Source organism: Amblyomma americanum, chromosome 8 (genome assembly GCF_052857255.1).
Source record: "Amblyomma americanum isolate KBUSLIRL-KWMA chromosome 8, ASM5285725v1, whole genome shotgun sequence".
NCBI lineage: Eukaryota > Metazoa > Arthropoda > Arachnida > Ixodida > Ixodidae > Amblyomma > Amblyomma americanum.
The window spans coordinates 21138613-21164895 of record NC_135504.1 but is presented as its reverse complement, the minus strand read 5'-3'; the positions used below and the strand labels follow the sequence as shown (position 1 = coordinate 21164895).

Below are 26283 nucleotides of genomic sequence, written 5' to 3'. Positions count from 1 at the left end.
TCGAGCACTGTGCGCGTGAGCTGCGTCGGTTCGGTGTTGATCCTGATGCCGAAGTGTCGCAGCTACTCGCAGCCTGAACGGTTGTTTCAGCTAGTTGATGCAGCACTTTGAGCAAGCACACTCAGTGGAGACCCCTAGATCAATTTCCACCACCTGGGGTTCTTTAACAACGCACTCGGCCAGGTGCATATACATCAGACTCATATACAGTATATACATCGAGTGCATGCATAAGTATACATTCTCCATGGTGGTCGCCGCGCTGGTTCAGTGGCTATGGCGCTCGACTGCTGGCCCGGAAGCCGCGGGTTCGATCCCGGCCGCGGGGGTCGATTTTTCGGTGGAGGCGAAATTTTAGAGGCCCATGTACTGTACGATGTCAGTGCGCGTTAAAAAACTACAGGTAGTCGAAATTATCCGGAGCCCTTCACTACGGCATCCCTCTTAGCATGAGTCGCTTTCGGATTTTGAACCCCATAAGCCAAACCATTAAGTGCATAGTACAAGATGCTGGGGGTCGCCAAGAAAGCTACTGAGCCTTTCCTTTCCTCGATGCCAATTTTCACTTTCCGTATGAGGCGCGTTGTCGCAGTGGGCGACGAGTGAATGAACTGTGCCATGCCGTGCGGACCGGGCATGGTGTTCAAGAATTGCGCTAGTGGCTCCTGCGCTGAGCTGAAGTGCGGTCGCCGGAGCCTCCCGCCGGCCTGCACCGAGGACTGCCGCACCGGGTGCTTCTGCAAGCCGGGCCTGTACCGGAGCCGCGACGGCCACTGCGTGCGCTGGGAGAAGTGCCTGCCTTCCACTGTGGCAGCCTTCCTCAAGATGCTCGGCCGAGAATAACTGCGGCGCTTATCGCCGCACCCAGCAAACGGATCGACGGCCTCGCTTGTGTGACGCTTGAAGACCACGCGGTCATTCCCGGCAGGAAATCGAAAGCGCAATCCGCAAACAGCTACCGTGATCGTCTTCCGTCAGGCTCCACTGCGCGTGCGCAGAACGCCCTGAGGGCGCCAGATGGCGCCACGTGTCTGTCAGCTGCGTGCGCGCCTGCCGAATCACGACCAATCAGCGCGTACGCAGTGGAGCCCCGCTGAAGCGCATCACGCTACGCTACAACTCTCTAATGTTTAGAACGATGTGTGTCCGCAAGCTGTAGACCAGGCTTGGCATAGGCTCTCCGTCTGTTAGTGGTCTGTAATTCCACATGAATAAAGAGGCGTGTCGCAGCTGCGCTCAAAGAAATCAGAGGCGCAGCTGGCACGGTGTGACGTCATCGAAGTCTAATGCTAAAGCAGTGGTCACTTTATACGACGATTGACCCGTCAAGGTGCGGGTGTGGTTGGAGCGTTCTGCTGCTGTACTCAAGGTTGCGGGATCCCCTCTCGGCCGCATTTCGATAGCCGCAGTAAGGCGAAATGAAAGATCTCCGGTGTGCTGTCCGACGTAAGAACATGCCAAATATCTTCAGGTGGTCGAAATTAATCTGAATCCCGCCGCTATGGCGTCCCTCTTAGCCCAGCTGCAGCTTCAAGAGATAACACATACAGTACCGTGCCATCCATATCTCCCTTAGACCAAACTAGTTATACCCGACAAGATGATTGGCGCCATCAATTTAATACTCAGCCAAGAGTTTAGACGGCACACTCTCCTTACTGACACCCCCGTCCCCCTCTACCATATTGCTTAGGGCAGCACAAGTACCGGACCAAGGAAAAGTGCAAATGATTGGGCCACTTCCCTATCGAAAAATCCCATGTGGTTTCTTTCATATGTGTCTCGTATGAATTCATATGGGCAACATAGGGTTATATTTATAAAGTTATGTGCCTCGTATGAACATATATGAACTCAATACCAATTCGTACGCGTTGCGAATGCCCGGGGTGGACACGTATGTCTCGAGTGAACACACGTACGCGGCACTCGCGCGCAGACAGGAGCTACGATGTGCATCGTATCAGGCATCAGACTACATCTACATCCTGGAAACATTGTCGTTCATGAGTGCCTCGCATACAGCCACGTGTGCTTCGTGAAACGCGCGGAAATGTAGCGACCAAAAGGAAACAAATCCGAGCCAGAGCATGTCAAAGACAAAAAATTTGCCTGGCCTATTTCACACAATATTCTCCTTGTTTCTCTGTTTGTGCCCTCTATCTTGCTCTGAACACTGGTTACCCAAGCTGTCTCTGGTTCGGCGTTTTCAATGCAGTTGAATACACGATTAGTTGGCGGTAGATAAGGCATTCTCTGCTTTGTTGAACCGCTGTAAAGCTACGCAACGAATAACAGGGGTATTTCTTTAGCAGAACTCCGGGTGTAGGAAAAAATACTTCTCCGGTGAGAAAAACCTGTTTCAATGCTTATCGCAGTGCACATCAAGATTTACAGTATCAGTGGAAGACCACTTCTCTAGTTTCATTCTTTAAAAGAGGCAAATAACCTCTACTCCTCACGTCTTACACACCGGCTGCAAAGTAATGGAGAGGACAGCGTGAGTTTTTTCATACAAAAATAACACAACAGTTCAAAGTGGCAGTCGTGGATTAGTGGATTAATAAAGAAAGAAAAAAGTCGTGGTGAAGTAGTGGTTAGGGTAGTGCGATACGTATGTGAAGGGTGGTGGTACGAGTCACGTTCATCACGATATATTTATTTTTTGCCCAGTACATTTTTTGCATTTTTTAGTTTCCTATATTGCATGGCAGCTAGTTCATGATTTCCATCTTTTCAATTCCAGCCCAGCGTTTCTCTTTCCCAACAGATTTCCAGCTATGACACGTATGACATATAGGCACGTATCGCATATGTGGGCACGTATTACACATGTTCCATAATCACGTATGGGCTAGACACATATGACACATATATGCGAGATTTTTCGATGGGGATGGACTAAGCAAACAACGACCTTTGAAGCTGATTTCTCACCTTTGTAAAAAACGATGTATAAAACAGGCCGCCAGGCTCTTTTTCTCTCTCCCTCTTTATTTAGCTCTCCACCTGCGCTCGAATCACTTGAGACCCCTTTTGATGAAGTCAGAGTTTGAGCACTGTCGCGAATAAGATCAAAGCGTTGTCATATGATCACGGGTGAACGCAGGCCCTACTCAGAGACGACAAAAGTAGCGCGAGGCATGTGCAGCGGATGATCACGTGTCAATGAGCAGGCATAATGGTCGGCATCGGGGTACTTCATAGATAGAGCTCTCGCTGTAACAAGAAAGGAAGGGAAAGCAGTGAAGTCATGTAGTTCAAAGCAGCCGCCGCTCTTTCTTTGGCGTCATTGTAGAAGAAAGGAAGAAAGAGGTGCCTTAGTGGAGGGCTCCGGAATAATTTCGACCACCTGGCGATTTTTAACGTGCACTGACATCGCACAGCACACAGGCGCCTAAGCGTTTTTCCTCCATAAAAACGATTACTTATAATAATAATTGGTTTTTGGGGAAAGGAAATGGCACAGTATCTGTCTCATATATCGTTGGACACCTGAAACACGCCGTTATGGAAGGGACAAGGGAGGGATTGAAAGAAGAAATGAAGAAGGAGGGGCCGTAGTGGAGGGCTGCGGAATAATTTCGACCACCTGGGGATCTTTAACGTGGACTGACATCGCACAGCACACGGGCGCCTTAGCCTTTTTCCTCCATAAAAACGCAGCCGCCGCGGTCGGGTTCGAACGATTACTTCGCCGTTTCCTTTCTAGTGGTAGTGGTTTTTCATTAAAATAATAGTAAAAAGGAAGGAAAAGATCTTTGCTAGCCCCTGCATCTGCCATCGATACTGAAGCACCTGAGCTGGGGCGGCGGAAAGAAAAGATAGCACACAGAATTGAGAAATGAAATGAAAGAGGTGAGGGGAGAGGAAGGAAGGATAGGGGGACCGTTTCCTTTTTTCAAAAAATTTATCGTAGCGGCATAGGGTGTCAGAACTACACGGCATCGAACAGAAGCGGTCTGGAAGGGTGTTGCGGCAGCCCAATGCAGCGCCATTGGAGTTCCACCCTTATGTAGCGTTCCTAACGTCAAAATGAAAGCAATAAATCAACGCTGCGGCAACGGTATTAAACCATAATATATTGGTCCTAACAGTAAAAAATAAAGAGAACGTTGTCGCGTGGCGTTTCTTTGAAGCTGGCGTTGCTGTGGTAGGCAGCATTGTTGGACCCAGCGGCGCCTCTTTCCCGAACACGAGGTAACGCCCATGTGCTGTGAAATTTCAGTGCTCGTTAAAGGTCCACCCACCGCGGTGGCTCAGTGGTTAGAGCGCTCGGCTACTGATCCGGAGTTACCGGGTTCGAACCCAACCGCGGCGGCTGCGTTTTTATGGAGAAAACACGCTAAGGCGCGCGTGTGCTGTGCGATGTCAGTGCACGTTAAAGATCCCCAGGTGATCAAAATTATTCCTGAGCCCTCCACTACGGCACCTATTTCTTCCTTTCTTATTTCACTCCCTTTTTTATCCCGTCCCTTAGAGCGCGGTTCAGGTTTCCAACGATATACGAGACAGATACTGCGCCATTTCCTTCCCCAAAAAACCAATTGTAATATATAAAGGTCCCCTGGAGGTCAAAATAAATCCGGAACCCTCCACTACTGCATTTCCTTCCTGCTTTCTTTTCGCAGTCCCTCCTTTATCCCTTTTCTTACGGCGCGGTTCAGGTTTCCGCCGAGATTTGAGACATACTGCACCATTTCCTTTCCCGAACAGCCAATTTTCAATTTTCATGGATTGGATTGTAAAACATTTATTGCGCCGAGAACAGATTGCAGGAGACATACTAAATGGCCGCTAGCCCATGGCTAGCGGCGACTTCATTAGCTTGCTGGAATGTCCATACTTGAATCTTGGGATCCGACCTCACCAGCGCGGCGTCCCACCGCTCGGGAGAAGGGAGCTGTAATAATAATAATAATTGGTTTTTGGGGGAAAGGAAATGGTAACAACTCCGCCTGAAGCGGATCATTTGCGCAGTTTCACAGAATGTGGTCGTATGTGGCCCTTGCACCATATTTATGGCAGTTTGGGTCGTGCCGGCCGGGGGTCCTTGAGGGGAAGCACTGTCGGATTCAGAAGGGAGCGTGTTTGCAGTCGGCGTCAGGTAACTTCCTGCGCTTTTGTTAACAATTTGTGGGGAGGGGCATAAGCACGCCTCTCCAGTCTAAACTGATGGGTGATGTCATGAAATGAGATCAATCCGTCCCTCGTGAAATTCGGGTCGGAAGGCGCGCTCACTGCCCGAATGCGATAGCCCACCCTCTTCGATGACATTCTTGCCACCTCTCTCGGCGAAGGAATGGGACAAGCTCTGGGCCAGTTCAAGAAAACAACACAGCTGGCCATCATCACGCGAGCTCAAGAGGCCGCCCCCGACTGGAGGCCGCACTGCCTCGCACCAGTCCCAACTAATCAATTCCATTCGGTGGCAATAAAGGTGCAACCACCACCTTAATGTAGCAAAACGCTACGGTGGTACCACCGCTTCTATTTTCGAACGGGCGCTGGTTTGACAGCGGATTGTTCCACCGAGAAGCGAGACAATTACATCGCCGTTTCCTTTCTTCAAAACCAATTTTTCGTAGCCCAGCGCTGCAGCATCAGGTCTCAGCGCTTTGCGAACTACACGACATTCGATCAGAAGCGCTCATGAAGAGTGTGGCGGCAGCACAACGCTGCAGTAACGGAGTTCCATGATCATCTAGCGTTCCTAACATCACAAAAAGGAAGAAAACGTTGTTTGGTTTGGTTTGAGGGGTTCAACGTCCCAAAACAACTCAGACAATGAGAGACGCCGCAGTGAAGGGCTCCGGAAAATTCGACCACCTGCGGTTATTTAGCGTGCTCTGACATCGCACAGTACACGGGCATCTAGAATTTCGCCTCCATTGAAATTCGATTGCCGCGACCGGGACCAAACCCGCGTCTGTCGGGTCAGCAGCCGAGCGCCGCAACCACTGGGCCAACGCGGCGGCTAAACTTTGTCACGTGGCGCTTCCTTGAAGCTGGCGTGGCTGTGGTAGGCAGCAGTGTTCGACTCAGCGTGGCCTCTTTCCCGAACACTAGGTAACGACAAGCCTTTAAGCTAAACATTTAAACTACACTTGACGTTCGCGCTCATCAAGTGAAACGTGGCGACTGCATTGCCATTCTACTCGGCGCTTTGCCTGAATTTGATAGCCAGCATTAAACGCAGGTTGACGTCAAACGTGGCCGTCGTATAGGGGGGTACTGCAGTAACTTCGAACACACAGGGTTCATTAAATAATTTCGCGTATACATCGAAACGGCGCCGTCGCTGTCAGGCGTGTTCCCACGTCCTCTGGCTAAGGCACCTAACGCCTAATCACGCTAGCACGTGGAAATAAAATGAATTAAACGGATGCATTAACAAATACATAGAGACATAGGTAAAAGCCAGAAATGTTGACAAATCGCTACAGTTCTTTATTCGCCGCTTTCTGGTGGCTCAGTCATGTGGATCTCTGAGCTGAAACCACGGACTTGCACAAAATGGGAAATGAATGCTAACAGCGGTCGTAACATTTTCTCACTTTGTACGCCCGTGACCTTGGTATGCGCCTATGTATTTTCCGAACTAGACCCTCTCGGCAAAGCAGCTTCTAGGGCTACTTGGGTTTTGAAGCGGAGTCCCCCTCCACTTGTTGTCTTCGAGTTCCACAGCGCGCGTGTTCGAGACGCGCCGGGACTTTGCGTTGCCATAAGGAGCTGTAGTAACGCGGTATCGTACGACGATTTTCTTTGGTTCCATAGTTTTTTTTTCTTTATGCGTTCTTGGAGGCTGAAGCGCCGGCACGCGCATGACGTCTCCAAGCGTAGCCAATGACGGCGGAACACGTGCAGCTCGTGGCGAAGCATATGAGCGAATCACGGAGCGGAAAACGTCACTATAAAAGAGTAACAACGCAGCCTTTTTGCCTTTCTCCAGCTTCTCGGCAGGCAGTCAAGACGTCCGTTCCGGTGACTGTCATTTGTGTTTGTGGCCTGCTATCTAAATGGGGAAAGGAAAGCGCAAAGACAAGAAGAAAAACGACTCAGCTGGTGGACCTCCAGGTGCGTAGCGAATTTCCTTTCCGTTCTGTGGCCTCCGCCGCTGTCGTTTGGGCGCTCGATCTCTTTGTTCATCTGGCGTCACATGGTGGTCGCTTTAGGCCTAACCTCGTTGGCTAGGATGATTGTGTTCTAAAGTATTCAATTTTTGCGAGAAGGTTGAATGAAATTCACGAGCTTCGTTACCCGTTTGTTTTCGCTATCATGCACCGTCATTTTTGAGCGTGAGTGACCGTGACTTGAGAGAAAAAAAAAATGCCTGGTTTGGTTGAGCCGAAGCGACCTCGAGAGCCTTTATATCGCGTTAAGGTTGGTTCACGTGCAAGCGACTGAGCGAATATAGCGATTGAGCAGCGCGTTGCAGTGAAAATTTTTGATATTTTTGGAACCTCTTCACTCTGGCCGCTTCCCCCGCCGCGATTGCTCGAAACGGCTTTGTGCGCCGTGGCGACAGAAATCAATAGCGTTTCCGCTTGTATGTGAAGTAGCGTTTGGATTGCGTACGTCGCAATAGCTTCGGGTTCGCGCGGCCCTTTGCGCATCTCCGGTCCTCGTGGTTCTTACAGTGTCGCCATATGCAACGCCGGTAATGGGCGCGTTGCCCTCGGGCTGTGAAGAGCCTTGCTTTGTTCGAACAAAGCGCGCATGCTTAGTGAAATGGCAAAGCCTTCAGCTTGCTCAAGCTAAAACCTGCGTTGTGGACAATGCACTCTTTCGAAATAATTAATATTAGTATCTCTTGTTAAGACCACCAACGTTTTGCATTGATGCTGCAGTCTAGGGAAAATATGACCTAGCCGTAGCATTGCTCTACGACAGAATGTGTTCGCAGTGAACAAAATTACTAACATCCAGGGATGCTACCAACGTCAGTGCTAACAGATTACGTGAAATACCTGACCGAAGCGCATAACCCAATACAAAGGATCGCGTCGCTTCGCATCACGTCGTTTTTTTTTTTTGATAGAACTAATAAAAGGGGGTCCAGCCAAGCCGCGCATTTGTGACCGGCGGCGCGTTCCTGCCGAGAATGCCTTGTCGAACGTTCGCCTTGCGCACGCGCACTGTGCGTCTCGCCGCTCCTCGAGCACGCGCTTCTGCACGCGTCGCCCGTGCGCCTGTGTGTTCCGGCCATGCTGCTGACCTGACACGGAGCAGGTGCTGTGGAACGCTCTTCCGCTTGATCAGTGCCTTGATCCACGGCACGTTTCCGAGCGCTGCCGTCTCGTTTTAGTCCGTTCTTGGTGCATAGCAACACCTCCGTAGCTCCGGACCCTAATCCCCTAAGGCATTTACGATTTCTTTATGGTTTATTTGGGTTTAACGTCCCAAAGCAACTTAGGCTATGAGAGCCGCCGTAGTGAAGGGCGCCGGAAATTTCGGCTACGTTGGGGTTCTTAACATGCCCTGACATCGCACAGAACACGGGCCTCTTGAATTTCGCCTCCATCGATATTCGACCGCCGCGGCCGGGATCGAGCCCGCGTCTTTCGGGTATCGCGTTTGAGCGTCATTAATCTGTTTCCACTGCATTTTTTGCTTGGGCTATCCGGATTACCCACCGCGGTGGCTCAGTGATTAGGGCGCTCGGCTACTGATCCGGAGTACCCGGTTTCGAACCCGACCTCGGCGGCAGCGTTTCGATAGAGGCGAAACGCAAAGGTTCCCGTGTGCTGTACGATATTATTATGTACGATTATTCCGGAGCCCTCCACTACAGCACCTCTTTTTTTTCCTTTCTGCACCCAGTCCTTCTATCCCTTCCCTTACGGCGTGCTTCAGGTGTGCACCGCGATATGCGAGACGGTTACTGCGTCTTTTTTTTTTCCTCAAAAACCAATTTTCAATTTTCAGCAAAGGTCTGTCTTTCCCTGGATTGTGGTCGCTGTTTATCGCGACTGCGTGTCTCTTGTTTCTAGGTAAGAGTGCGCACTCTATGGGGCTGCCGGATGAAATCAAGCCGGCTTAACAGCTTGGCGTCCCGCTGTGTGGTGCGATGAGTGGCAGGGTTTTGTTGTTGTTGTTGAGACTTAGGGAAGAAAGAAAAGTTCCCGGACCCGCCCACCGGCTCAAGCTGATCCACAGTAGCTACCACGTGCAGGTAATCACTGCCACGTGAGGATAATCGCTGCTACGGGCAGACATTTGGAGAGTTAAACGATATTTGAGAGAAAAGATTGGCAGAAAGGACTCGCAACAGCCGCCTCATCTGAAGCGATGACGACGGTTTAGCAACAGGTACCCCTGGTGGCAAGCAGCCCTCGCCACATGTGCGGCAGCCCCTACATCGCAGCTCAATAGGGCCGGGCAGCCATCTAATCGTCCCCTTCCTGTGAAGGGAATGCTTTACTACTACCTTGCGTAGCTGCTTCGCCGTATAGGAGAGTTTTACCTTGAACCGAGGAGAAACCACGTGACAGCTATGACGTCATTCAGCCGCCACCGCCGCGTTCATTGTGATCACTGCAATTGGCGTTGACGATGTTCTGGACTCCGTCGATTTCGAGGAAAGGCAGGGATTTGGGGAAACGTTTCCCACAACCAGCATGTGTTGACATTCTCCGTGACAGCAAGCGTTATCCGCGGTACGAAAGGTGCATGCTTTACGCCTGATATATAAATGAAAAAAAAATTGATGCCCCATTATAGTTGTCCGGACCCGTGGAGTATCTCTTACGGGTCCAAGTTGGACTTATTTTTGGAAATGTGGCGGGGAGTTTGAAGGATGCTTCTTTCCCGCCACCGGTTGGCCCGGTATTGCACTACCTCTGGGATCGGCCTTGTCTTTAGCGCGTCTTTACTATCCTGTCTTTCTGTCCCATCTTTCAACTCTCCTACTATCTGCACGTGGTAGCGATTGTGGCTCGGCTTGAGCCAGTGAGCAGGCCTGTGCACTTTCCTTCTTCCTGGCAGTAACAGACAGACAGACGACCCATTACAACAGACGGTAAATCGGAATTTGAGCGCAGCTCTTCGCAAGCCGCTTGATACCGCTTGGCAGGTTCCTGTTGCGTTGCTAGCGACCCTCCGGCATCGTCCCGTAGCAGCCGCCTTCCGGCTGGCCATTCCTCTCGCCGTGTCAGGTGGCGCTTCGCTCTGCTGCTACCTGCCAACACGTCACCTGTCACACTGAGTAACACGCCACCTGTCAAGTAGCATATGTTACACCGACTACGACGCGGAACGCAGGAACGGGCTTCCCTTTAAAAGTAGGGAAACTAAAGAAGTCACTGCAGTTGAACACGAAGCGAAAAGCTTCACCACGTTTGGTAAAACAGTCGTCGCATAGGCCGGAGAATGGCCTCCAATGACCTTCAGCCCAACTACGTTAGCCATGTATGACCGTACGTGGTACAGTTATGGCGTGGAACTTTTGACCTCTGCCCTTGACCCATGACCTTTCGCTGACCTTTGATCTTTGACCTTTGACATTAGGTGACATTTGGGTTCACCTTTGACCCTAAATACATTTGATGGGGGTGTAAGACCATGAGATACTACGTCTAAGCCACGTGGTCGTGTGGGTACGTACTGTAGAACGGCTGTCCATGCACGCGCTGCCGTGGATGAGCCTCAGGTGCTTAGCAAGCGTCCTTGTTTTCGCTGAATTCCAGGGTTAGCGAAGTTAAATTTAAAATTGTTTTTTTTTGTTCTCAAGTATACAACTAGAAGGAAAGCGTGCGCGTGTGTCGCAAATATATTGAATGCGCGGCGGGACATTTGTTCCTTCTTCGTTGCTGTGGGGGGAGGGCTGATCACATTTGTGTGAAAATTAACACCCTGTGCGACAACTAGGTCCTCGCACTCAGTTCTTCCGTGCAAAGGGTATACGACGCTGTTTGGGGGCGCTGCGTGTTTAGTCGTGTGTAGTCACGGAGCATGCCATTGTCGGCTTGCACAGCGTCTTAGTTGGGACGGCTATTGCGACGTATGCTCTCGTCCACAGTATACTGAATTTTCGGTCACTGACCATGTCAGATATGTTAGCTGAAGTCAGCTGACCACATTCACATGGTCAGTAAACCGAAGATTCATTCTGCTGACCTGACCAGACGGCATACCGTCAAACCCTCGACTAGGTACTCTATACCATCTGTCTTTTACTGTTGAGCAGACAAGGGAAGGGACAAGTGGTGCTCGTTATGACATACATGACAGATGCCAACAGTGACCGAACCAAGAAGCATAGGGGATGTTTTTTTAATAATATGTGGCGTTCATCCGTGGGGGCTTAATACGGCAAAAACTTGTTAAAGAGTCTGGGTCCTTGGAGTACGCCTTCATCGCAGAGGACAGCTTTGAAGGCACCTTTAAAGTGCTTGAAGGACTCAGGACTGAGTGCAAGATTGTGAACAATCAGTGTGTGCCCTGTGTACCCTGCAAGTAACGGCCGACGGACACGTGGAAAAGTTATCATATCCCTTTATTCTCTTCCTTTTGTCTCTCCCTCCGTTACACTTCCCACGTGTAGGGTAGCATACCGGGTGTTGCCTAGTTAACCTCCCTGCCTTTCCGTCTTTCTCTGTCTCTCTCTTTGCGACGTTAAACCCCCATGGAAAAAAAAACTTTTTAAAGATAATTGATTATAAAGGAGACGGAAAACAACCACATGCCGCCGTTGGTATCCGAAACCCACTAACTCTGAATTTAGCGTCCGGTGCTCTACCAACGGAGCTCCGGCGACGGCTGTCCAGTCTTCAGCTTTCGGCTGTGTATATATGCGTGTCGTAACGATCGCTATGATCGCAAACGCAGCAGATTTATCAACGCTACGTTAAACGGGCATTTTCGGCTCGCAGCGGTGCCTTCGGCCAGCGGTGACAATCAAGCCACTGCTCCTGCTCCGTCGCCCGCCGGTGCCACCGCTCCTGCTCCGTCGCCCGCCGGTGCCACCGCTCCTGCTCCGTCGCCCGCCGGTGCCACCGCTCCTGCTCCGTCGCCCGCTGGTCCGTCGCGGGTTTCGTTCGCGCAAGCACTACAGCACGGCGCTGCGCCCAGCCCGCAGCCGCGCGCCGTCAGCCGCGGCCCGACCCCTGCAGCGGAGCCCAGAGCTCAGCCCACCGCGCAGCCCAGAGCTCAGCCCACCGCACAGCCCACCGCTCAGCCCACCGCTCAGCCCACCGCTCAGCCCAGCGCCTACCGTCCCAGCTACGGGGCCGCCGCCGCCGCAGGTGACGCCAAGGTAGCGGCCAGCAGCCCGCGGCCTGCATCCGCAGCAGCCGCCGTGAGTCGCAGTCAGCCGGCGGCAGTTGCCCTACCACCGTCGCCACCATGTACGCCGCCCGTTGCGGTAACAGAGCGGACCCCCGAAGCTGGAGACCAGGCCACTCCAGGCGACGATGTCAGGATCAAGGTGCGTACTGTTTTCCGAAAAGGGCATCAACTTGGGCCATGGCATGTAGCTCGTTTAACCTCGTTATAACAAAGTAGAAAGTTCGTTCGCGGCTGTTACTTCGTTATATGCAGTGTTGACCGAGCTTCCAAGGGGAATCGTAATTCCTTCGTTATATCCATTATTTCGTTATAAACCATGCTGTGCAGCTTGTTATGCCAGCGGTCCATATACAGTTGGACCTTTTTAAAACGGTTGAACCTCTTTACCACGAAGTTGAAAGTTTCCGGCGATAACTTCTTTGTAAGCGTAGCTTCATTATAGCCCCTGTTGGCTGAGCTTCCACGTGCAATCATAATTTGTTCGTTATATCAGTTGTTTCGTTATAAACCGCTTCGTTACAAAGGGCTTTAACTGTTAGTTTCAAGGCAAGAGGAAACATCACCTTTCCAAAACATCGACTTGCACACACGGTACGAGAACCAAACCCCAGTATAATACAACTCAAGAACGAATCAGCATATGCCTCTTGAAAGAGGCCCTGCAGCCAAAGGCGTCGACTGGTTCTCATGACTGCATGGTTAGTCAATCCTCTTGGACCTGCGTGACATCTCAGGGAGTGGCATATGAAAGGAGATGAACCACCGTTTAATCAGATTGAGAGCGGCGTCCGGAGAATCGGCCGACGCCGTTGGCTGCAAGGCTTCCTTGGTAGGGCATCCGTCGCTTCTTTCTCGAATTGCAGCCGACTATGCAGGGCTTAGCTTTAACTAACAAAAAGTTCTGTGGGTAGCAAGCATCGTGTTAGTGATTGACGTATAGGGCGCTCTGGAAGTGAAACATCAGATTTAGCCGCTGAGAAAGTCAAGATAGAGAACAACGTTTGGGAACCGCAATGGGTTCCTTGGTCAACAATGAGATAGACAAGGCGAGTGGGCGAAATTTAAAAGGAAAGTTTGTGACGTAACGACCGTATTTAGATGAGTGGTTGGAACCTGACCGGCCCCGCCGCGGTGGCTCAGTGGTTAGGGCGCTCGACTACTGATCCGGAGTTCCCGGGTTCGAACCCGACCACGGCGGCTGAGTTTTTATGGAGAAAAAACGCCAAGGCGCCCGTGTGCTGTGCGATGTCAGTGCACGTTGAAGATCCCCAGGTGGTCGAAATTATTCCGGAGCCCTCCACTACGGCACCTATTCTTCCTTTCTTCTTTCACTCCCTCCTTTATCCCTTCCCTCACGGCGCGGTTCAGGTGTCCAACGACATATGAGACAGATACTGCACCATTTCCTTTCCCCAAAAACCAATTATTATTATTATTAACCTGACCGCGGCAGCTGCGTTTCGATGGAGGCGAAGCGCTGAGGCGCCCGCGTGCTGTGCGATGTCAGTGTATGTTAAAGATCCCCAGGTGGTCAAAATTATTCCGGAGCCCTCCACTAGGGCATTTATTTCTTCCTTTCCTCTTTCACTATCGCCTTTTTCCCTTCCCTTACCGCGCGTTTCAGGTGTCCGCCGATATGTGAGAAAGATACAGCGCCATTTCCTTTTCCCGAAAATCAATTTTCAATGTTCACAGTTTCTTCTGTGAGGTTCAGGGCCTCAGTCGTCGCCTGGATAAAGGGTGGCTCGAAGAATTGGTGCTTCGTCAAGTTTAGCCTTTGGGGCCAGTACTTACGCACCCGTGGCCGAGTGTTGTGTTGCCAACGTGTGAAATTCTTTTTATAGTGGAAGCTTTACTGGCCGCAGGTTGAGCAGTTTCGCGTGATTCCTGGAGAGCCGTGCTGCGCATGCACGAGGAGCAGTGACGTCACAGGGTGCATTTCTCTCTCTCTCTCTCGGTCCCTGCTTACCACTGTCCATGCGCCACTAGTAGCACCAAGCCACAGGTGTTCCGCCGCTGTGCACCGCAGCACATTTCCTCAAAATCCAACTTTAAATTTAGTTTCCTCTTTCCCTCCCTCCTTTATCCCTTCCTTCACGGCGCGGTACGGGTGTCCACCACAGTGAGATGGTTACTGTGTCATTTCCTTTCCTCAAAAACCAAATAAAACAAGTGAGCCGGCGGCGTTCATAGAGGTCATTGGCGTTGACAACTTACCAAAGACCGTTCATTTTCACGAAAGGAAACGCGGGCTAACGGCTCCATGGGTCAGTGGAGATCTCAATCTCGCTTTTCGCTTTGTATATCCTGGAATAGCGGAGCTAATCCAACCCGCCGCGGCGGCTAAGTGGTAAGGGCGCTCTGCTACTGATCCGGAGTTCCCGGGTTCGAACCCGACCGCGGCGACTGCGTTTTTATGGAGGCTAAACACTAACGCGCCCGTGTGCTGTGCGAAGTCAGTGCACGTTAAAGATGATAGCCTTAGCTGCTTATACGCCGTATAACTCAAAACAATACACTGCAATAGAATGCGCCGAACCGGATTTTTTTTATGTGGCTCAGTACGTGTGAATTCATAATAAATATTTCCATGATTACAAGATCCCAAAACTCATCACGCGGATGAAAATTTTCATTTTTGATATCAAACGATTCTAGGCTTAAACCTTGGCTGTATTAAAAGTTTTGTTTTATGCCGGAATTCTGACCCACTGCGGTGGCTCAGTGGTTAGGTCGCTCGGCTACTGATCCGGAGTTCCAGGGTGCGAACCGGTCCGCGGCGGCGGCGTTTTTATGGAGGAAAAACGCTAAGTAATAATAATAATTTTGGGCGAAAGGAAATGCGCAGTATCAGTCTCATATATCGTTGAACACCTGAACCGCACAGTAACGGAAGGGACATAGGAGGGAGTGAAAGAAGAAAGTTAGAGGGAAGTGCCGTAGCGGTGGGCTCCGGAATAATTTCGGCCACCTGGCGATCTTTAACGTGCACTGACGTCGCACAGCACACGGGCGCCTTCGCGTTTTTCCTCCATAAAAACGCAGCCGCCGCGGTCGGGTTCGAACCCGGGAACTCCGGATCAGTAGCCGAGCGCTCTAACCACTGAGCCACCGCGGCGGGTAAACGCTAAGGCACCCGTGTGCTGTGCGACGTCAGTGCACGTTAAAGATCCCCAAGTTGTCGAAATTATTCCGGAGCCCTCCACTACGGCACTTCTTACTTTTTTTCTTCTTTCACTCCCTCCTTTTCCCCTTCCCTTACGGTGCGGTCAAGGTGCCCAACGGTATATGAAACAGATACGGCGCCATTTCCTTTTCTCAAAAACCGATTAATTATTAATATTATTGGGCAAATCCACATTAAATTTTCTGGGGGGGGGGGCGGAAGAAATTGGCGCAGTACCTGTCTCTCATATCGGCGTACACCCGTACAGCGCCGTAAGGAAAGGACAAAGGGGCGGGGAGTGAAAGCGGAAAGAAAGAAGTGCCGTAGTGGGGGGCTCCGGAATGATTTCGACCACCTGGGAATCATTAAAGTCCACTGACATCGAACAGCACACGGGCGCCTTAGCGTTTCGGCTCCATCGAAACGCAGCCGCAGCGGTCGGTTTCGGACCTGGGAACGCCGGTTCAGTGACCGAGCACTCTAACCACCGAGCCACCGCGGTGAGTGCATTGTCTTTTTTAGTCACTCGTTAAATGCTCTTTTACTCGAAGTGAAATGGTGCACCGTTGAGCCCAAACATCCACTCTGGCGAACTGATGTTTCCTTGGGCTGCACCTGTTGATTTTTATAAATTACGCGCCTGCACATTCTCAATTCACAGAAAACTTCGTGTGAATGTTGTTCATCTTTCGCTGTTAATGGCCAGCTGCGGCGTCTTTTGTTGGCCTCCACGAATGCCGCAATTTCCACGGTAATTCCTTGTGCCGAGCTTCGCCGCCGGGCGTCGGTTTGTTTCAGCACGAATAATTAAATTTTTCCAATTTTGTCGCCCCAATCGGGACGATTTCTGAGGGCGACCTTGCACGTGTGACGTCACCAGCTGCATGCCCTTCGATATTTGCTTGGAGTTTGCGCAAGAAGAAGAAAATGAAGACCTTTGTTTTTGGTCATTTCACACAAACAGTGGTCTGTCGCTTACAGTCTCCAGTTTAGTCAGTCAACGCGCCGAAAGTTTTTGTTACAGTAATGTATGCATGACGACAAGCTTCTACCTTGACGTCATTCTTTGGGAGAAACCCAGTTTTAGTTTCGGCGTTCTTTGCTTTTGCTGGTTTAAAGGGCTTCTACTCAGGATTTTGAAAAACGCTTTTAAAGGCACAGAGAATTGACTCCCAAGAAATGTTATGCGAATAGGAACACAATACCACGTCTAAAACATTCAAACTCGCCCACAGTTGCCCTTTGAGTGGTTCAGAAACCTTGGAAGAAATACTTGAGCTCTTGCGCTATCATGGGCAGGGTTCCCTGAATAAATGAATAAAGGCACAGAAAGAACTAGTATGTACTGTCTCGCTTTTGATGTACACCACAACCACGCAGTCCGTTTCCTTGATTTTGCAATCGACCCGATCGTCCCTGTCACATGTGCTCAAGATAGAACAAGGCTTTGAAATACCTTCCGAGGAAAGTACAGGGTAGGTCAAAAGTTCCCAGGCCATAGGGTCTGCTTTTGAGCTGTATATTCAGGCAGACATGACACACCCAAAGACTCAAAATATCCGTAGAGGGCGGAAGAGGTATCATTATATACTCTGCGAACCTTGATAGCTTTAATCGCACCTTAAATGCCGCGATACACCGATGAAAGAAGCAAGCCCTGTGGCCCCGGAACTTTTGACCAACCGTGTACATAACCTCGCTCAAGTACTACGAGCTTTCGTCATAAACACCTGAACCATATATTCCTACATTGAGCGCAGAGCCCACAATCCCGAGCGAAGGTTGGCGAGCTCCTTACAGCGACTTTTTCACGCCCGTGCATTTCTCCGCCTCGCGCTCCTGCGTATTTTTGTTCAGATGTGTCTGTCGGTTAGATTCAGAAGTATGGCAGCTATTGTGGCCGCTGCCAATAATAAGTGTCGTTTCGGCGGTTCAGGAAGCCCCCCCCCCCCATTACCGGGAAAATTCCCGAACGCGTCTGCAGCCGGCGGTGGGGCCGAGTGGGTAGGGCTGGCTGAAAGAGCGCCGACCTGTGAGCATGAAAAGAGTGATGAAAGGAGATAGAAAGGCTAGAAGACGCTGAAATTTAGATATTGACTGCAGATAACTTCGCTTGCACGAAACATTTAAAACATTCTCAGGGGAGGATATTAATGTTCAAGCGCCGTCCTTTAATAGGCTCGCTACAACACACGGGGTGCAGGAGGCTTTCCCCGTTAAGACTCACCGGAACCGGTCCTGCACTGTAGTGTAGATCGAAGACCATTCGGCCAAACATGTGTGACGCTCAACACACGAAACAGTGCGTGCATACTTACTTCTTCATGCCCTGCTCTAATTACCACCAATCACGGCGCAGGAGCTCGAGCGAACCCTGCCCTCTCACTTCCCGCGGCGGCCCGCCCACGGCCAGCTGGGCCGGACCATACAACTTCTTGCCAACCACTTCAGCATTGAGATACCGACCGGCAGCGTCTACCACTACGACGTCGACATCTCATCGGAGACTGCCCAGGAGACCAAGGTTCCTGAGCAGAAAAAGTACCGATGCCTCAGTACAAAGATCAACAGGATAGTCATCGAGCTCCTTGTGAAGAAGTACCGGCAAGACCTGGCCAACTGCATCCCGGCTTTCGATGGCCGCAAGAACCTGTACACGCGCCGTCAGCTCAACTTCCGCGAGCGGACATTCACAGTCGACCTCGAAGAAGACCAGAGAAGCCAGAAGTTTACCATCAAGATCCAGTATGCAGCCACCGTGAACCTGGATGCCCTGCATGGCGTCTTCCAAAAGCGCGTACAAACTGTGCCCCAGGAAGTCCTCCAGGCCATCGACATCGTCTTGAGGCACAGCCCCTCGATCAACCTTGCGCCGGTTGGACGCTCGTTCTTCAGACCGCCGGGACCCAACGAGTACAATGACCTCGGAGGAGGCCGGGAGGTGTGGTTTGGCTACTACACGAGTGTTCGACCCGCCCAATGGAAGCCCATGCTTAACGTCGACATGTCAGCAACAGCATTCTACGAGTCGCTTCCACTGGTAGACTTCATGTGCAGGTTTTTCAGCGACAGCCGGCGTGCGTTGACACCCGCGGACTTACGGTCATTGCGCGACAACCAGTACGTGCGGCTGAATAGGGAGCTCAAAGGACTCCGCGTAAAAGTGACGCACCTTCCGTACCCGCGCAAGTACAAAGTGGTCAAGATCACGAGGGAAGCTGCCAAGGACATCTATTTTGAATCAGAAGGTAGTCAGATCTCCGTCGCCGACTACTTCCAGAGCCGCTACAGGCGCTTGCCGTACCCGAACTTCCCTTGCGTGCAGAGTGGCAGCCCGACGCATCCGGTCTACATTCCTCTGGAGGTGTGTGAGCTGGCCGAAGGCCAGCACTGTCGGAAGAAACTCGATGAGAGTCAGACCGCCGAGATGATCAAGCGCACGGCCAAGCCCCCAGCCAAACGCTTCCTGGAGATTCGTCAGTCTGTGCGCGACATGGTCAGCACCTCGGAGAAGTACCTGCGAGAGTTCGGCGTCAAGATCAACTCCGAACCCACTCAGGTTGTGGGCAGAGTGCTCGACCCGCCAACTCTGGTTTTTGAGAACAACACCATGTGCAAGCCACGCGACGGTACGTGGGATCTCCGAGGGCAGCGTTTCCACAAGGCGATGTCCATGACACAGTGGATTGTTCTCAACGTGAGCCGCTTCGCGCACAAAGACTGCCTGGACAACTTCATCAAGATGCTGATCCGCATCGGCCAAGAACTGGGCATGCGCATTGCGCAGCCGCTTGCGGTTATCACGTTCGACACAAACCGCCAGCCCATGCGGACCGTTCTCACGGAGCAGCGCCAGCAGTACCCGCAGTTGGAGATGGTTGTGGCTGTGATAACAAAAGCCACAAACTACGCTGAGATCAAGCAGGTGGCAGAGACTGAGCTCTCCCTGCGCACACAATGCATCTTGGACAACAACGTGATCCAAAAGTGTAATGCAGCGCTCATCCAAAACCTGTGCCAAAAGATCAACGCCAAGATGGGCGGCATCAACAATAGTCTCCTGATGCAGGAGAAGCCAACGCTATTACATTGTCCCGTGATCGTCATCGGAGCAGACGTGTCGCACCCATCGCCTGGAGACAAGATCAGGCCATCCATCGCCGCGTGCGTCGGAAGCCTAGACCCTGTACCGTCCAAGTTTCACGCCACCATTCGGGTACAGATTGAAGACTCCAAGGCTAAGGCACGTGTGGAAATCATCAAGGACCTGAAGGACATGATCAAGGAATTGCTAATGGTTTTCTACCGCACCACCAGGTACAAGCCCCAGCGGATCGTCTTCTACAGAGACGGAGTGAGCGAGGGGCAGTTCTTGGAAGTCCGTAACCATGAGGTAAGCAACTGCGCCTACTACAATACTGTGCCCACTAAACGCTCATCTTGTTAAGACAGCTATACCGCATTCAATGCCGCTAGCGTCATTGGATAACCTTTTGTGTTATGACAAGCGGACTCTCTGTGCATATACGTAACGGCACCGAATAGATCTCCACAGCGCTATAATTTCAGGACATTCATTTCTGGAGACGTCTTCTCGGTGTTAGTTGACGTCAGCTTGATCGTTTCTCTTCAAAAGGTGGTAAACATCCAAGACTGAGGCTTGTGGTTGGGTTTTGTGCGTGCCCGCTCCGTGTCTCACCCCTTTTACGCTCGGGCGATATTAACGGCTGTGCAGTTGACCGTCCGTTGAACTGAACGACAGTTAGAGGTGCTATACCAGTGCCACAAGGTCATGTTTAATGTCATTAATTACTTAGTGATCAAGTTTTAACGCCATCGGAACAGTGTCACGTACTCGTATTGAATGGCATTAGACATACTAACTGCCGTTTGCGACCTACTGAGTTCGCCACAACTCATTCGCCCGAGCAGTGTATACTCTTATCCCCATTCCGCATGCAGAAAGATATGCAACTTTTTTTGTGAGAAGTTACTATCCTGTGGATAATGGTTTATTCATAAAGAGCACCATTTTTACCAGCAATTCCGAAGTACTGTTAGCCTGTGAGCTAGCTGGCACGCGAGTTCTACTTTGGCAAATTGTCAAGCAAGAACAGTGGCATTTTCTACAAATTTATTTTTATATTATATTTGAATGACATTCTGAGATACTGGCTCATTGACACTGTTTATTTTCAGGTGATTTTTTACTCCCTTGAAGGCGTTATCATCACCGTGAATTTATTTATTTATTTATTTATTTATTTATTTATTTATTCATTTACAGATACCTTACAGTCCTCAGGAGAGGCATTGTGTGTGTGTGAGGGGTGGGGGGGTCAAATACTGAAATTTGTACAACATAGCTTAGAAATAAAAAAATCATATAGTAAAAGTACATCAACCGTTTTTTTCTATTTCTCATTCGTTGATGCTTTCTTGTAAAGCAAGGGTTAGATTTATGATGTGATAGCGTGGTAAGCGGGGCATGTTTGGCTACTATTTCTGCGATCTTGTCTCTAAATTGAACCTGCGGTTATCTTCTACTGACCTGTCTTGAAAAGATGGCGCCAGGATATTATCAGAAAACACTTGAAGTTCGTCATTTATTTGATTGTAATCTCCTCTGTTATAGTGGCGAATCTGTAATGTAAATATATCTGTCAATAATAATGTCATTAAACCTGGACGTGTACTGCCAGCTCCGAAAATAATGGCATAGGCAAACTTAAGGCTACAAACATCTGCGGTTATTTCTAGTGCGCGTGTGGCACGGGTAATAAAAGGCAGCGCCACCTGCTGTTGAGATCTCAGCTCAGTAAGGGTTGTAGTTAGACCAGTCTACTGACCCACTGCTTTGGCCGAGTGGGCGGCATTTCCGGCTGCCACATCTTGCTATCCTGGATAATATAAGTCTCACTAAGAACCAGGCGGCTTTTCCCCCTGAAAGGACTCTATTGCAGCCAACGGCGTAGACCATTTCTCATGAGCCTCCTAAGGTAACCATGTAGGAAGTGGCAAAAAGAAGGGGTTAGTCTCCCCCCTCACATGAAAGACTATTGTCATTGTCACCACGCTCGCTGCATTGTCCACCTTGCAGGTTCGTGAAAACCAGCTGGCGCCATTGACTGGAAGGGGTTTCTTTTGCGGGGAAAAGCGGCTTCATTCTTTAGTCGTATCCAGAAAAAAAATGCCGCGAAGTGGTACCAGGAAAACAACGGCTGAGCAGCGCAGCCGGACGTTCCTCTACTGAATTTTCTTGGCTCTGTGTGGTTGTTCACTAGCGGCATACTCAAAAGCCAACCTTGCACGGAAATTTTGGTTGAGTGAAGTTAAGTAGGGAATCAATTTTTAGAGCTATGTATAAACCGATCACGTGATCCAGAATGTGAACCCCGTGAACTCAATTTAGCGGAGTGTGCCGAGTAACTGCAACCGACTGTTATTCATTTCAGCGTCAGTTGGAAAAGCTGCACTTCCGTTGAACTGAACGGTAGCTGAAACTGCTCCTTTAACCAGAGTACTACCGATAACCGCATTCCTAAAAAAAACGCTGTTCTTCGCCGTACAGTTTTTCTCAAACTGCAATTGTGTAAGATAGGACAGCATAGTTCGTGAAGGCCCAAAGTGTTTTGTTTGCATTCTGTACCAAGTATGTATCGTGATTCGTCGAATGGCCTTTAATCCCTGACCAAGTTTTTCTTTGTTTCCGCTCTCGAATCTCTCAGGTGAGCGCCATCCGGCTGGCGTGTGCGGAAATGTGTCCCACCGAGACCTACGAGCCACCACTGACGTTCATCGTGGTCCAGAAGCGGCATCACACGAGGTTCATGCCCGCCAACGACCGCGACGGCGTGGGCAAGTGTCGCAACGTCCCACCAGGCACGACCGTAGACTCGGTGGTCACGCACCCGCTGGACTTCGACTTCTTCCTCTGCAGCCACTTCGGCATCCAGGTGGGCGACCGCTTCTCCGCTCTTGTGGCTATTGTGAGCGGGAACAAATGGTCTGCGGTGTTGTCGTTTATGAATTTACGGAGGAAATAGTCCGGGCGCCGGCGTCGCCACAGTCGCGTCGCGTTGTTAGTGCGCTACAAATACCAGGAGCGCCTGCGGTAGAGGCCTTCCGCATCTTGAGAAAACGGAAGCATGGCCTCCGAGATCGCCTGCACGGAAGACCGTGACGGAAGCTTTCCACGTCACGTTGAGGCCACCAGGAGCGCAGTGAGTGACTGTGACGTCATCGTTCGTCCTTGAGGAAGCGGTATCGGAAGTTGCGCAAGGGGGACCTCTAGGGCCAGCGCGGAATGATGCTCTCACGTGGATGTGGTCATTAGCGTTTATTTTGGGAGTGGCGTCTACTGAAACAATGAATGCATAAGGTTAGGTGAAAAGAGAAGCGCTTGATGTTCGGCTGGGCCTGGTTGCTCGTACGTTAAAACGGCACGCGGCTTTGAAGTCTCAAAAAACGGCCAAAAAATTGATTTTTTTAAATAGTCGCGTCGGCTTGTATGCCTCGTTTTTTAAGCTGTCCCGAAGTCGGGACAGCGACATAGATGACGATGACTGACCAATGCACTGATGACAGCCAACCAGGAAATAATAGTTATTCACGGTATTTATTGGCTCGAGGGCATTTAAGGCCAAATAAAGCCAGAAACATGTTGTGCATGCAGCATTAGAAGCAGGGCGAGCGCGTGCTGTGCTCATAGGCACTGCCGGTTTTTGTATATTGCGTTTAAACACTCTCCTTCCCACGTAATGTGTGCTAGTAAAATAAGCGTATTTAAACCGCACACACCACGCCACATCACATCGTACCACAAGCAAGACCACACCGCACCACCACACACCACGATACGACGCGACTCAACCCGACACGGCACTCGGAATTCTCGCAAGTGTATAAATGTACTTCTCGGCTCACCCGCAGGGCACCAGCCGGCCGGCCCACTACTATATCGTGTGGGATGACTCCAAGTTCAGCGCGGACGACCTGCAGAAGCTCAGCTTCTACCTGTGCCACACATACTCCCGGTGTGCAAGGAGCGTGAGCATCCCGGCCCCTGTGTACTACGCGCACCTGGCCGCCTTCCGCGCAAAACACCACATCGCCAGCAAGCTGGAGACGTCCGGCGCGGTCAGCCAGTCGTCTGAGGGCGGCGGGGACGCCGTGTTGACCACTGCCCAATACGTGGAGGCCGTCAAGGTGCTGCAGGAACTGCAGGCCTCCATGTACTTCGTGTAATGGAGGAGGTTCTCCGCTGCCCCTGCATTCCGGTTACGGTGAGCCTGGGGGCGTACCACTGACGTCATACCAAACAGTTCTGGAGAAAGCCTCTTCCAACGGGAAAGCGTTTAAAGGCATTTGCAGGGAGGGTGTTACATAGGGTATAGGGAGGGTATTATGAGCGCAGTGTTCCTCATATATTGTAAGATTCTACTACAATGATCAATATATCCGCAACCTCCCTCCTGCAGGCTTGCATTTTTTGCTATTAACGTTTTTGCTACAGTCCAAAGCGTTCCTCATTGATTTTCTATTACAGCCTTAACTGCTCGATGCGAGCGATGGGAACAGTATAAAAGGAAGGTTCTTCCAGATATCGGAAGAATGGACCTTGAATATTTCAATACCAGAATCTTACAGTTTCCCAAATTTCATTTTTTTGGTCCAAGAATGTTGGACATGTGCGCAACACGTAGAGGACAAGATATACGTGACACGAAGTGGACATCTTCTCTCGTCCCTCTTGGCGTCGCAGTGTCGTGTGTTCAACGCGCAGGTGAAGCGGTATGCATGGGATGGATGTTAAAGGGCGCCGCTTCACGAATGCCCTACAGCAATTTTTTTAATGCGTTTTATTTCTTTGCGATCGAAAGCGAATGCAAACAATCGGAAACAATGAAATAAGGGTTTTATTTTCTTGAAAGAAATACATGATCAGTTTATTTTGAGTTGTAGGTCCGCGAGCCTGTTATAAGCAATTACGAATCGGTGGTCTTCGTTGTTAGACGCTCGGACTGCCTTTGATTGAAATTCGCCGGAACAATTTTCATGTAGGCATAAGTCTGTCAAGCCGCCACTAATTCTAACTTTTGTTTTCTTGCAGGCTCGCAAGGAGAAGGATTTTCTTGTTTTTGTTGTTTCATGGGCTGTTCGAAGAGTGCGGGTGTCAAACATTGCTGTTTGTGTGCCCTGGAACTAAGTTGCAATAAAAAATATTGGCCAAAAAAAGGTGGCCGTTGCATGAGGTTTCCTTTTTTGCAGTCACTGGCGGTTGCATTGGCGAGCGTTGGCCGAAGCCAGTCTGTTCTACTACAACACATGCTAAAAATGTCATAGGGTTTTAAAACGTAGTTAAACCGAGTAGACGCCCGAAAGCATGTGTTTTTCCTAGTTGGCTCATGGTTTCACTTTGCTGGGATATTGGACTCAGGTTAAGCTCTGATCGAGGTTAAGCTGATCTGATCTGATCGTGCAGCAGATGGAAGTTGATATACACGACAATGTGCAATGGACAGCACGAGTGTGTGTGGCTTTTTGACACAAGGCGTGATCGGTTGTGGCGATAGCACAGTGCTCTCGTGCAGTGGCCAGCGAAGCTGATTGTTCGCCCGCCGCCGGTTCAACGCCCAGTTCCGTTAATACTTACATCTTATTTCTTCATGGGCCAAGGTTGACACTCTAAGTCAATCTCCGCGCAAACTCGGTCAGCCGATTAGACACCGTGAACTAGTCACTTCCCAAGCAGCGCAGGCAAACGGGCCAATTTTGGGAATGACTCGTTTCACTCTGGTGATAAAAATTTGCCAATATATTTCCAATATTTGGGCCGATTGGTGGTGCTGCTGAGGTTCGCACTAAAACGCTGCTAGTTGCTGCAAGTTGGAACTTTCACGAGCCAAATCCTGGCTGCCGTTCCATTATCCGGCTTGGCGGTTATTCGAACTGAAATAATTGGATATGAAAGTTATATATAATATGGTAAATTCTGGTATGTTGGCGCTATGGAGCTAATACGATCATGCGCCAGGCAAAAGGAAAAACGCGCCATGTTCGCTAAAATGTCAGCGTGTCGATACTTATCCGACTGTGCGGGTCGGCCGAGCTGACCGCAAGCGGCTGCTGGATGCGCATGCCCAGGTCCTGGACGGTGCGGATCAGCATCTTGATGTAGTTGTCCTTGTGCGCAAACCGGCTCAGGCTGAGAACCCTCCAGCGGGTCGTCGTAGCTGCCTTGTGGAAACGCTGGCCCTAGAGTTCCCACGCGCCTACGTGCGGCTTCCTCATGACGTTACCATACACTGGAGATGGAGGGTCGAGCACTGTGCGCGTGAGCTGCGTCGGTTCGGTGTTGATCCTGATGCCGAAGTGTCGCAGCTACTCGCAGCCTGAACGGCTGTTTCAGCTAGTTGATGCAGCACTTTGAGCAAGCACGCTCAGTGGAGAGCCCTAGATAAATTTCCACCACCTGGGGTTCTTTAACACGCACTCGTCCAGATGCATAAACAGAAAATATATCGAGTGCATGCATAAGTATACATTCTCTATGGTGGTCGCCGCGCTGGTTCAGTGGCCATGGCGCTCGAGTGCTGGCCCAAAAGCTGCGGGTTCGATCCCGGGCCCAGCAGTGGATTTTTGGGTGGAGGCACAATTCTAGAGGCCCATGTACTGTGCGACGTCAGTGCGCGTTAAAAAACTGCAGGTAGTCGAAATTATCCGGAGCCCTTCACTACGGCGTCCCTCTTAGCATGAGTCGCTTTGGGATGTTAAACCCCATAAGCCAAACCATTAAGTGCATAGTACAAGATGCTAGGGGTCACCAA

At 50.6% G+C, this 26283-nt stretch overlaps 1 protein-coding gene and 1 pseudogene across 1 annotated transcript; both read left to right on the top strand.

Moving 5' to 3' along the window:
• The first annotated feature begins 1880 nt into the window (after positions 1-1880).
• Positions 1881-22500, top strand: LOC144102205 (protein argonaute-2-like). The gene is made up of 4 exons (XM_077635517.1): positions 1881-2010; positions 11874-12427; positions 17814-19847; positions 22183-22500. The coding sequence occupies exons 1-4, from the start codon at positions 1881-1883 to the stop codon at positions 22498-22500; spliced, it is 3036 nt and encodes a 1011-aa protein (XP_077491643.1).
• LOC144102818 (U2 spliceosomal RNA) lies at positions 9720-9862 on the top strand (annotated as a pseudogene).
• Positions 22501-26283: the final 3783 nt, after the last annotated feature.